This window comes from Accipiter gentilis, chromosome 19 (genome assembly GCF_929443795.1).
Source record: "Accipiter gentilis chromosome 19, bAccGen1.1, whole genome shotgun sequence".
In the NCBI taxonomy this organism is placed as follows: domain Eukaryota; kingdom Metazoa; phylum Chordata; class Aves; order Accipitriformes; family Accipitridae; genus Astur; species Astur gentilis.
In genome coordinates this window covers 13,927,946-13,940,462 of record NC_064898.1, presented here as the reverse complement: position 1 = coordinate 13,940,462, position 12,517 = coordinate 13,927,946, and the positions used below count along the sequence as shown (strand labels likewise).

Here is a 12,517-nt window from a genome sequence, read left to right as displayed (position 1 = left end):
TGAGTCCTAGTAAATTAACTCTATTGTCCTTCCTATTCATATACAGTCTTGTACTAGCCTGCAATGCATTTTATTTCATTTTGTCTAATTATTCTTTCCTTCAAATTTTTTCTAAAACTTTGTGTACTGTTCTTAAAACGGGGTTAGTACACCTATCATTCAGCAGTCATGAAATATCACCCCTATTTGACAGATCTATTAAAAACTGAAATGGCAAAGGCAAGACTGCCTTTAGAAACTGAAAGCTTCTGCTAGCCTTGGAAAAAATGATTGTAATATTTTCCCTATTCCTTTTATAACATGTTTTGAATCAACTTTACCAACATGAAATTTCATTTTAAGAGACAGTCTTATAGCTCTTCTGAGCTTCTATCTTACTGAAATGTAGCTTATTTTTTATTGATAATATTTCATAAATTCATTTCAATCATCTATCCAGTTTTTTGTTTACAAAAGAGTTGAAGAGCAACAGGAAATTAATTTTATGTATTCCAGATCAAATTGCCTGGGTCAGGAAAATGAGAACCTTGTCGATAAATGGAAAAGGAAATTGTCGTGGTCTAACCCCAGCCAGCAACTAAGCACCACGCAGCCGCTCACTCACTTTCCCCACCATCCAGTGGGATGGGGGAGAGAACAAGGAAAAGAAGTAAAACTCGTGGGTTAAGATAAGAACGGTTTAATAGAACAGAAAAGAAGAAACTAATAATGATAATGATAATACTAATAAAGTGACAGCAGTATTGATAAAAGGACTGGAATATACAAATGATGCACAATGCAATTGCTCACCACCTGCTGATCGACATCCAGTTAGTTCCCCGAGCGGTGATCTCCCCGCCCCCATTCCCCCTGTTTATACACTAGATGTGACGTCCCATGGCATGGAATACGCCGTTGGCCAGTTTGGGTCAGCTGCCCTGGCTGTGTCCCCTTCCAGCTGCTTGTGCCCCTCCAGCTTTCTCACTGGCTGGGCATGAGAAGATGAAAAATCCTTGACTTTAGACTAAACATTACTTAGCAACAACTGAAAACATCAGTATTATCAACATTCTTCTCATACCTAACTCAAAAACGTAGCACTGTACCACCTACTAGGAAAACAGTTAACTCTATCCCAGCTGAAACGAGGACAGAAATGGTTATAATACAAGAAGGACATATAATGGCAAAACAAAAATAGTGGATTACAGCAGGATATATTTCAAGAAACAGTAAATAAGATCTTGGAAAAGTCTCTAAAAGGAAAAGGAGTTCACAAGAATTAGCAGATGATTAAAAATAAAGCCAAAATTATGGAGACAAATATAAGTTTTACTATCATGAAAGATAAAGAGGTTAATAGATGATCTTGACCAAACCATGGGCCTTTCTGGATACATGAGGAGAAAATACTGGAAACAGAAGTGACAGCTTGCTAAGAAAGAATACAAACACAGAAAGAGAATATAGAAGCAGAAGGCATGGGAAAAAAAATGAAACTCAAACAGCTTGAAGGTGCCTGAAGAGTAGTCAGAGCTTATTCCAAAAAAACATTAACAGGAAGCAAGGAACCAAGAGAAGTCTTGGTCCACTACTCCACCAAAAATGAGAGCTACAGTGGATGAATCAAAGAATTCCTAAGCATGTACTGCTGGCATCAGTCTTCGCTGACCATTAATTTAAAGATGATGATAAAGGAATAAAGGGATCCTATCACAATTAATAGTATTGAAAAAAGATAAAAGACTAAATTAGTCAGCAAAGATTCACAATCAAATGCAAAGATATAGACCAACAAAGGCTATGAAGGGTTAATTTTGGAACTGATATTGCTCAATATCTCTCATTTTAACTGACACAATGGAGTAAAAATGGCAGAGCTGAGCCTCTCATAGGTCTTGTTCTGCTTGTTGAACATACTTTAAGACGTTCAAGCTTGTTTCAAGATGAAAGAGCTTCTAATTTTAATGGGCTCCCTACCTGGGTGTTCTACATGTCCCTTTGACATTTCAATACCCATATGAAAAAGCGTTACAGAGCCTTTCTATTGTGAAGTGGGAATAAATTCACATAAGTTCAGATACTCCATTTAATTTGCCTGAAAGATTAATTTAAACACAACTAATGTATACATTTGAGTTTCATACCACCACCGAGATATGCTGTGCTCTGCATTTCTATACAGCTACCTAAATAACATATACATAGCAAGTACAACTTGGAAAGGGGCACATGAGCTAGACCACATGCTCACACGGTAACTGACAGAACCAGAAACCCCTCGGGTACAGCTCACCTATTTTGCGCTATTTTAGACATCTTAGAGTTTTATATTCAGGTTGATGTAAACTGTGCACTAAAAATTACTCTTTCGCTCTATTGATTATGAAGGGACCTTAGGGTAACTCTAGTGGTCTAATCAATTATATCAATGATCAAGCATATATGTACAACGCACTGCAAGCTGTTTTTTTAAGGAAAGTGATGACAAAAGTGATGTCTGGTGATGATGAAAGTTCAAATCAGAGAACTGCTCTTTGAAGACACCCATGATTGGTCTTATAACAATTTAGCTCTGCTATTTATTACTGTATTACCATTTAAACAACTATAACTCTCTGATATTTTTTCTAAGAATTTTTTGGGGACTTCTCAATGTAGCACTTCAGCATCTCTGAGTAGTTCAACAAATGATATAATTAACATTGCCAGATACACTTCACTGTCTTTCACCTTTGTTCATAGTCAAGTTATTTGATAACTGTCACAGATCTGTCAAGTTTCATGCACTGAGCATGACATTCACGCCTTGACTCCACTCTCAGGCTTCTCCCAGGCACTGGCTGATGAGGCCACTGACCTCAGAAGTCTGCGGGGTCTCTGCCTCTTCCAAACCCAAAGTCCCTGAAATGCCAGTTGTATTTGTGATGCTTTCCAAGAAGCTCATTTAAAAATACTGTACCTGACATCTTAACTGGGGAACAAACAAACCTTTGCCCAAGTATTACACTGGGCATATGTTGGGTCTGGGTCTTCCCAACATTAAATAAAAGGATCAGAATCAGCCTTGTGAATGAGAAGTAGGACCTATTTTAATTGAAAGTTGCCCCAGTTTCTTGCAATGTGTGGTAAATATTGTGAACTTTAAACAAATGCCAAATGTGGAAAGATACTTTCACACAGCATAGAAATAATTATTCCATTTAATTATTGTGTTGAGTGAGATGATGCCTTAGGATGATGATGATGATAGGCCCTAAACAAGAGTTTTGGTCATACTGAAATGTACATTTTAGAATAAAGAAAGCATAGATAGTACCTGCCTCACTAAACTCATGAGTATCCATTTGCCCTGAGTTGAAAAACTTCATCTATTGCAGAAAAACAAATAATGATCTCTGACTGGTTCAGAAACCCCCAAAATCAAAAATAGATCAACTCACAGTATAGAAATCCTTAATGAAAGCTCACAGCTTGTAAGTGTACTACATATCTTGAGAAGTAACTTCATAATAGAGAATGTTTCAGTGTTGTTCACACTTGAAGGTCACCATTAACTTTCCGTGAAGTTATTACACTTTTAATTGAAAAAATATAGCTAAGAGAGTACTGAATTGCTGACAGACTAGTACTTACGGTTTTCAGATTCAGGATAAATTTTGACAAAATGCACATAAAAAAATACTGCTATGATCATACACAGGCAACTGTATCAAACTTTGAAGCTCACATTAGCAAATTCATTTTTAAGTCTCAAAATTAGAAATCTCATCAATCCAGTGTCAGACACAAAAAATCAAAGGCATTTATTTTCACAGTAGTTATAATTGCCCATACAATAAGTTCCTCGTTCTAAAAGTGATGTTACAAAAAACCCCATCCATAATCAGAAAGACTAATCTTCATAATTATTAAAGAAATTTACTATTTGGAGGGCTTTTCATGTATGAAAAAAATGGCTTTTTAAAGATCATAATAATTTGGTTTTCAAATAAAATGTTTCTCAATGTTGTCCATCCATATAAAATTTGTTCAAACACTGCTCCCGTCCCCAAATCAATGCCATAAATAAGGGTGATCTCCGGATGGTGTAAGCTCTTACAAAACCTACAAAACTGATTTTTTCCCAGTTATGTTGACATGCATAAATGCCCCATTATCACCATAATATTTATCTGTGTCTCAATTGCATTTAGGACATTGCCTGAACCACTGTCCTAAGGAATTGTTTTTGTAAATTGACAGGAACTCTAAAGATAACCATAAAAATGTCTGAATTGTCATTAAAGAAAGTGGATCACAGTAAAGTTATTTTTTTGTAGTTTTGCAAATTACCACACCACCCCTCACAATACACACACACAAAAAGCAGTTTAATCAGGAAGAATGCAAATTAACCCGGTAATCAGCAATTCATGCAGACTTTCAGCCGACAGAACAAGATGACAACTAGTAAATATCTTGAGAAGTACAGAAAACAAATCACATGTTTTATAACTGGAAAAGAAAGTCTTGCCCAAGTACAGCAATACTTGATCTGCAATAAATAAACTGAAGAGATGCTAGATGGCTAAATTAAGCTGAAACTTACTTCTCTAGAACCTAAAGCACAAATTTCAGGGTGACTTCAGGAGAGCTATAAGGACTACAGCACTGGTGTTCCCATCTTCGCTGTCTGTAAGAACAGCTGAAGTTCTAGCAGTAGATACTTCAACAACTTGACTACAGCCAAGATACACTGTTTTTAAACACTTCCTCAGATATATTTAGGTTTGGGTTTTAGCACTTAAGCACTCTCATTTGCTCTTCTAAATTAAATGAGTGGCTGATTTTTTTCCTGTAGCCAGCAGTCCTCATCTTCAAATTCTTGTTCTTCAACTAGGCATGAAATATTGCGATTCTCTCCACTGATTCTACTGTCAGTTAACACCACTACTCAGTGCTGACATGTTTAAATTGTCTCAGGTAGCAAAAAGAAAGCATCAGTGTTAAATTAATTCTCATTCTAATACCTTACAGTTGATAGAACCTCTTAGCAGATAAAGTCCTACCACTCATCTATGCCAAATCATCTTTCAATCTCTATTTATGCAAATTAACTCATGTTTTCAATCCCCTTTTAAATTTGCAAAACTGACAAGAGCTTAAAAGCCTTATAATATGCTTTATAAAATCCACATACAGGAACAGATTAGTTCAATATATGTATAATACCTCTTTGCCTACCCATCCTGCTAACATATCATATGAATACTGTTTACTAATGTTAAATACCGGAACTTAAAATTTCATGTCTTGCAAAATTTCTAACTCATATTATCATCAACTTGATTAAAAGACTCATTCATATTCAAATAAATACTACAGAAAATTTAATTTATTGCTTCCTAATGTAGCAAACCATAGAATAAAAATTAATATTAGCATAATTTAAATGATTTAAAAGCACAGAATGCCAGAATCATGTTCATGAATGTGATGTAAAATACACATTAGGAAAATTAAAACATTTATTTTAATATATTTAACACTGTCTTTTTCTTTAAGCTCTATAAATGAAAATACCACATATGTGAAACCAGAAAAAAATATTTTTGTAGAAGTGTAAGAGTAGTAAGATATCAGAATGGGTTCTTTCCATTTCCTCTTCTGTAGCTAAAGTCTAAGTTCATAAAAGACGCTCTGTGGTTTTCACTTAAGAACACACTTTAGTTCCATTAAAACCATTAAGACTTAATCACAAGCTCAAGTACTTTCTGAATTGGAGGAGTCTTAAATGTGTGTTCAACGTTATGAGTAGGCTTAGATAATTTACATTTGCATATTAGTTCCACTGCTCCCCACCTTTTGCGTACAGATGAATTCAAAAGCAAAAGAAGGTTCCACAGAGCTCTGATTCAAGCACATAAAATCACATTTGTCAAAATAAACTAATAGTTGTTAAGTGCCTTGTAGTCGTCTCATTTTTAAACTACTATAAACAATCCTTTCATGCTTTCCTGGTCAGAAATTAATCACCATTCTGCTTGAAGGGCCCCCCCCCACACTCAGAGACAGCCTCAGAAGAGGCAGCAGCTTCTGTAACACTGCCTGCCCCCTTCCCAGGCCTGGGGTTTTTCCTCCCCAGACAAAAAAAAAAATCTCTGGCTGGCATCTGTGATTAAGCAGAATGCAGAAACTGGGGCAAATCAGATGGACAACTGTGGCACTCTCCATTTTAACATTTGTATTATAAAGCTACTGTTGCTTTTGTCAAAATGGATTTTATGGCATTCTGCTGGATTGCATCTTCAGTACTGCAGTCCCACGTTTAGTACGCTTCCCTTTAAAAGTTCACAAACCGCATCTCTCATGCTTCAGTTGCCAACCTCTTCAACGCTCGTTTCTTTCCCAATATTTAAACAGTATTTAACTGCTCTCCCTATTAATGTCATGACCCACCAGCAGAAGGTGAGCTCTGCAGAGCTCTGCCTTTTCCTAGACATAATAACCTGGGGAGTCGTACAGATAACATCTTGTGTTTGGCAACTGCAACAACATGTGAAAATATTAGCCAGTATACACTGAAACAGAGGAAATAAAACTGATTTCAGGCTTGCAAACAAGATGCATCTATGACAACACTTGGTAGGACTCTAGCTTTTCCCTTCCCAACTTTATGCCTGGTCAACACAAAAACCCAAGAGTCTTCTCTTTTTTCCTTCCAGACAACAGATTAAGATCAAGCAGTAACTATTTGTGTCTTTAGCTCTTGTTTGAAAATGCCATAATCTGACTCAACTTCTCTACCTATGTTGGCAACCACTTACCAAATGCTAGAGCACAGCACTTAGCCATATTACTGCAACAACAAGTGCTTGGGCACCGAGAAGACTTTCTGCTTTCAGACCTTCTGTAAGCTTGTATTTAAAAGCTGTGATGCTAGGACACACCAACTCCCCCTAACTCGTGCTCAGGCTGTCCAAGCCTTTAAATGATGTCAACTGGCAATTAAAAGATAGGAATTGGCATGAGGTGGCTAACATCACATTTCAAAAACTAACCCAGACAAAACAGTTCTGTATGTACAAGGTGCAAAAGGACCCTTGCTCTGCACCCCACAAAGCTGGCTACCTTGGCCACCCCTTTTATGTACCTGTGAGACAAAGACATGACCCTATCTTCTCCCTGACCCTCTCTGCATCTTTCGGTAACCCTGCCGAAGGGCATCCTGGCAGCAGTGCCATACATTTCCTTAGCTCAGAAGCTACAATGCCCCTCAGCAGTGCCATGGGACGAGGAGAGAGAAGGAACTCCTGACTGCCTGCACACAATTCATAGTCATGTAAGGTCCAGCCACCATCTATCTACTCATGGAACTCTTCAGCAGATGCGGAGGAACCTGACACTATGTTGACAGGATTACACAAGCCTGTGGTGGTGTTGCCAAGAGGTGTGCTGAGCTCTCGCTGCCTTGATCATTTAATGACAAGGGGTAATTTCCTTTAATTCCATTTAACGCCACCTATTTTCAAAAAGGGGAAAAAAAGGGAACGTATATGACTGTATGCATATATTATACACATACTTCTAAAAGGAGGGAAAACAACCACGTATCACACAGTACAGTTTAATGAGCTCATCCCAGCTCATTGAATGTATCCAAATTCAGTCATAATACAGCAATCCAGGGATTGCATGGGGAGATTCAACACAGGGTGAAACACTGGCACAGAATTCAGACCAAACTCACAAGGTCACCTTTTCTTCCTTTTCCCTGTTCTCCTAGTGGTATGAATTATTTCTGGCATGAGTTGGACACAATTTTCACCATTACCTTTAGCACAATTTGTTATACAGAGTTCCAGGCAATAGTATATGGTGTCAGCAAAAAGGTCAGAGAAACACAAAAATAATCTCCAACAGAAGAGCTGGAGACTACTAGAAAAAGGATGATAAAAGTAATGTAAAATGCCTTAACAAGACAGCATTTCAGCTAGCTGCTTCCTCTGCTACTTGGTCAGAGAAATGGTGCCAAAGGTAAGAAGTCTAAATACAAACCTTTCACTTTATTTTTGTAAACCTTTATTAATTTTTCCTATTCACATTCTTTATTGCTTGTCCTAAACTGAAACTACTGGGCATCTTTCAAGAAAAACATGCAGAAAAATTAAGATCCTCAGTAGAATAATTCTTATCCTCTATAGCACAGAGCTGACAATAAAAACCCATCAAGTTGCAAAGCATGAATTCTAGACAGGAAACAATGTGGCAACTAAAATCACCCCAATATTTCCACATGCAATGCAAGTAAAGATAGAAGAGAGTAGAAGAAAATTAAAATAATAGTTACTTGAATTAGGGAAAATACACCTGCATGGTTTATCTGTAAAACCTATAGTGTACAACACAAACCAGCGAGCCCGTAACAGGGATATGGCAGATCAGCATGCCCTCCAGTCAGCACTGAACTAACACTCTAACATAGGAATAAATTGTGCTTTAATCATACTTGTCAGCTTCTGGACTGTAACCAAAAACTGAGTAATTCTTTTACCCCCAGGAGATCTATTCAGTCTCTATTTATTTCTTGAAAATCTGACTATTAAACATCAAATGTAGCTGAAATCAGTCTAGCCCACTCATCACTACCATTGGTGATAATTGTGTCTGATGTTTTCAGAGAACTGCAGCTATGAAATATAACAATCCTAAGTTGTCATCAAATAGCATCAATTTCTAAGTATAGTCCCTAAATTCAGTCTTCATGCTGAAATATTATTCAGATCCTATTCTTTTTTAAAAAATATCCTTCCAGATATCATCCCTTGTATATCTCTCACTGATCTTGACCTCTCATGGGTGAGGGCTCTTAACTGAAGAAAATTGCCAATAAAATAAGGATGGGAGAAAAATATTGACTTTAACATTATGGATCCTCCAGGCTGAATACAAAAGTCTTACGTGATTGAAGGAGAACTAGACTAATATGGTAAGTTATGAATGATACGAAATGAAAGCCATGTAAACAACTGATTAGGAAAATGAGAACCGACAACCTCAGGACTACTCGGAGTACAGGAAAAAGCACTAGAGGTCTTTTAAATGTCTGAAAAGGAAATAGCAATAGGAGAACCTGTTGGAATAAGATGAGTGACTAGGGTTTGGTGACACAGAACTCCCTTCTGCAGAAGCAGCATGGACACATTCTGCTCAGCACCTGAAGAAGAACAGAAAATAAGTTTTCCGTGCTTTGTAAAAAAGAGCAGAAGAGGATATAACTATACTAAAGACAACAATTAACCTAGAGATAATTGTGTTTCCTATAAAACAGATATGCAATAATATATCAAATACAATTCCAAAAAGGTAATGGAATGATTATTCTAGCAGTCGCATTTGACTGATTAGGGACCTTAACATGTTTATCCATTTGTTCATTCATTATACTCCGTAACACAGTGAAATGTGTCCATCAGCTAACATGAGTGTTGCTCTAACCAAGTATTTCTACAAAATGAAAATTTCCCAGAAAAGCTTCATTTGTAACTCAACCAATGATGAAATGCTGATGCTAACTAGCAACTCTATTTTTTAATAAGGTCAGAGAAAACAATAAATCTAAACCAAGTTCTCATTCTTGGATAAAATAAAGATTTCCACAATAATTCCAGTTCCAGTACAGGAGACATTTTTCTTTTTCCTCCTCTGTTTGTGGGAAAATAAGGAAATGCGCGTATCTATACTCTTCCTGCATCTATGTTAGGAAGGAGTCATTTTCATTATGAAAATGTGATGTATTGCTAATTAAATGGAAGAAGCAAGGCAACATGATAAAATTTACCTTAAAAGTGCTTAAAAAACAAAGTGGTATTCAACAAAAAGAACAGCTGAGTGGTGTTAACCGAAAGAAAACTAAAAACAGTTAAGAAGCATGAAACTGAACTCCATGAAAACAAGGAGGGAGCAGAGTTATTTCTGTAGACGTTACCCATTATCTGCTGCACAGTAGGTTGAAGAAATATGCATTTTAAAAAAAAAAAAAAAAAAATCCACTAAAAATCAGCGCAATATAGCTTCAGGATAAACAAGAGTCACTGCAAAAGTGCTTAGCATTTCAATGTATGCTTACATAAAAGGGAAAACAATGTAAAAAAAGTAATTACTTTAGTTTACTTCTAATAACTGAAAAGTAATTTCTTAATTCTTGATGATGATGTTTATTGTTCCCTGCTATGCACAAATAAAGTACTTGGTATCCCAACCTCAGGAACACTTTTAGTGAAAACAGAATTGGTGGCAAGTCACAAATGCAATTCCAGCAGGAAAAGATCATTTGCCTTTCTCAGACCTGAGATGTAATAATGATTCCAATACACAGCACAATGTAAGAGAGAGACCTGATTTGACAGATCAAAGACATCAAATGAGACCTTTAATAGTTACTGTTACTTCATAATTGCAGAATATTTTCCTGTGACATTTGTAAAATGTAAAGAACCTTCTGCCCCCCACCACCACTCAAAAGTGAGTAAAAAGCCCTGGCATCAACTGAACACTGTGTTGCCTTTGATCCCACAGAATAGAAGATATCCCTGAGCTAGTATATTTGACAATATTATTAGTCGTTGTAGCTGTCCAGTTAGGTAGTAATAATAGAATAACACAGGGAGGCTTTTACAACCACTTGACAAAGACTGTTATTATATCTAAATGGAAATAAAGACGTTCACTTTCACAGCAGAAAAACAAAGTTTCAAAATGCACTGAAAAAACCTTGAGACCATTATCTTCAAGAAGAAACCCAAGGAACAGACAGAAGAATGGTTCCCACTTGCTGACATTTTTCTAGGAGGTAGCAAATGTGGATTGAGATTTCTGTTCTGCCCGAGTGGAAACAGGTCTTGCAACTTGGTCTTTGACACCCCAGAAATGTACCTTACTGCTAAATAATTCACTACGATACAATAAAGAAATAAGAAATCTTCCTAAGGGGTATTTATTCAAACTGACACATAAAAGCAGACGTTGGAGCACTGACATTGTGGTGCAACGGTAAATACCAACCAAAACCAGTTCTTACTTAGTTCTACTTATTATCAAATTATACTGTACTGTTTGCAACATACCTTGAGAAGAATTATCATTTAATTAAAACTTTTAGTTACATAGAAACATCATCCTTTATCACTTAACACTAACATGCACAGAATTTAGTGAATCAAAGCAGAATAACAATGTAAGGCATTTTTTAGTGTGAAATCGCGTGTATGCTAGCAGAATTAAGACCCATGTAACATCAGTTCTTTGGGATGAAAGGAAACTCTTCTGCTGAAGAAATAAACTAAACCAGGAGAAATGAGAATCAAAGTGGCCTTTTCATTTATCCAGTGGTGAATACAGGTTTTGAAAAGCAAAAACTTTCAACAGGAATTTTTCTTGCTTGTCTAACTGTCTAACTTCATTTACCAGATTTTAACCAAATATATTAAAATGAAGGGGAGAAGGGGAGCTTGTGTTACTTGGATCCAAAACTTAATATTGTGGAGGAGAAGAAAGCATTCATATGGTTGCTTTGTAACTCATCTGAAATGTACCACTTTGCATCAGCTCCACAGAACAATTAACTACGTGTTCCTAATGAAGGGAGACAGAATTGTAGTTTTAGTCACACTTGCCTTGCCTGGGCTGGTCTCCTGAGAGAACGCCACTGGCCGAACACAAACATGCAGATACACTCTGAATGCTGCTGCCTGCCATGGGAGTAACGTCATGTATGCAATACAGGAAAGAGAATTCAGCAGAGAGCTGAAACTGTCCTCTATACAGTCAGCCGGGCGGCAGGGAAACAAAAGCAGTTAATATTGAACTGATTCACATATGATTTAGGGCATCTCCAACAAGTCAGAGTTAAACATTCTTATTTCAGACATTGGAACACTTTGGATCAAAAAGTAAATGGTGAATATTTCCGAAAACAGTGTTGTTAAGATTTATTTGGCAAAAAAAAATTAAATTGTAACTTTTTTAACCAGGAACATTCCATGTGAACAAAAATTCCAAACTTACTTAGCTTTCACTTTTACATAGGACTTGGGAAATTGGGAACACAGTGTCTATATGTATTCTCTATTGGAAAAATGAAATTGTTCTGTTTTGCCAAGTCTATGAGGTGACATCTCAGAACAAGGCAGGGGCGGGGAAGAAAAAAACCACACACTTGCAGAGTTTTACTTGCAATTTTTGTTCATTTAGAAGTTTTTTTACCCCATGATCCTATTGTAAGTGTTATACTACACATTGTCTGCAGCAGCAGTAAGCCTAGAAGAGTGAGGAACAGAAACAATCTCTGGGATATAAAGCTAGTCTAGTCAACATATTGTTTCTCTAGATGCTGCATATGAAAAGAGTCATGAAAATAGTCACGCGGTCCCTCTCCCCCAGTCTACAATGACCAGTTCCAGGGCAAGAGAACATACAGCAGCTTCAGATGGATTTGCTGTTTTCTGGAATTGACCCTGAATTTTTAGGAAGATGTTGATTGATGATTGGAGAC

General features: G+C 36.8%; 1 protein-coding gene across 2 annotated transcripts in view; it reads right to left on the bottom strand.

Moving 5' to 3' along the window:
* The window catches only part of TRPC6 (transient receptor potential cation channel subfamily C member 6), a 105,103-nt gene that overhangs the window by 77,304 nt on the left and 15,282 nt on the right, over positions 1 to 12,517 (bottom strand). Inside the window, exons 2-3 of one of the 2 annotated variants that reach the window (XM_049823139.1) lie at positions 10,341 to 10,361; positions 9,134 to 9,170 (exon numbers count right to left, since the gene is read on the bottom strand). The exons of the other annotated variant lie outside the window; for it this stretch is intronic. Of the exons in view, the coding sequence (XP_049679096.1) occupies positions 9,134 to 9,170; positions 10,341 to 10,361 (58 nt within the window). The remainder of the gene's footprint in view (positions 1 to 9,133; positions 9,171 to 10,340; positions 10,362 to 12,517) is intronic. 2 annotated transcript variants of the gene reach the window in all.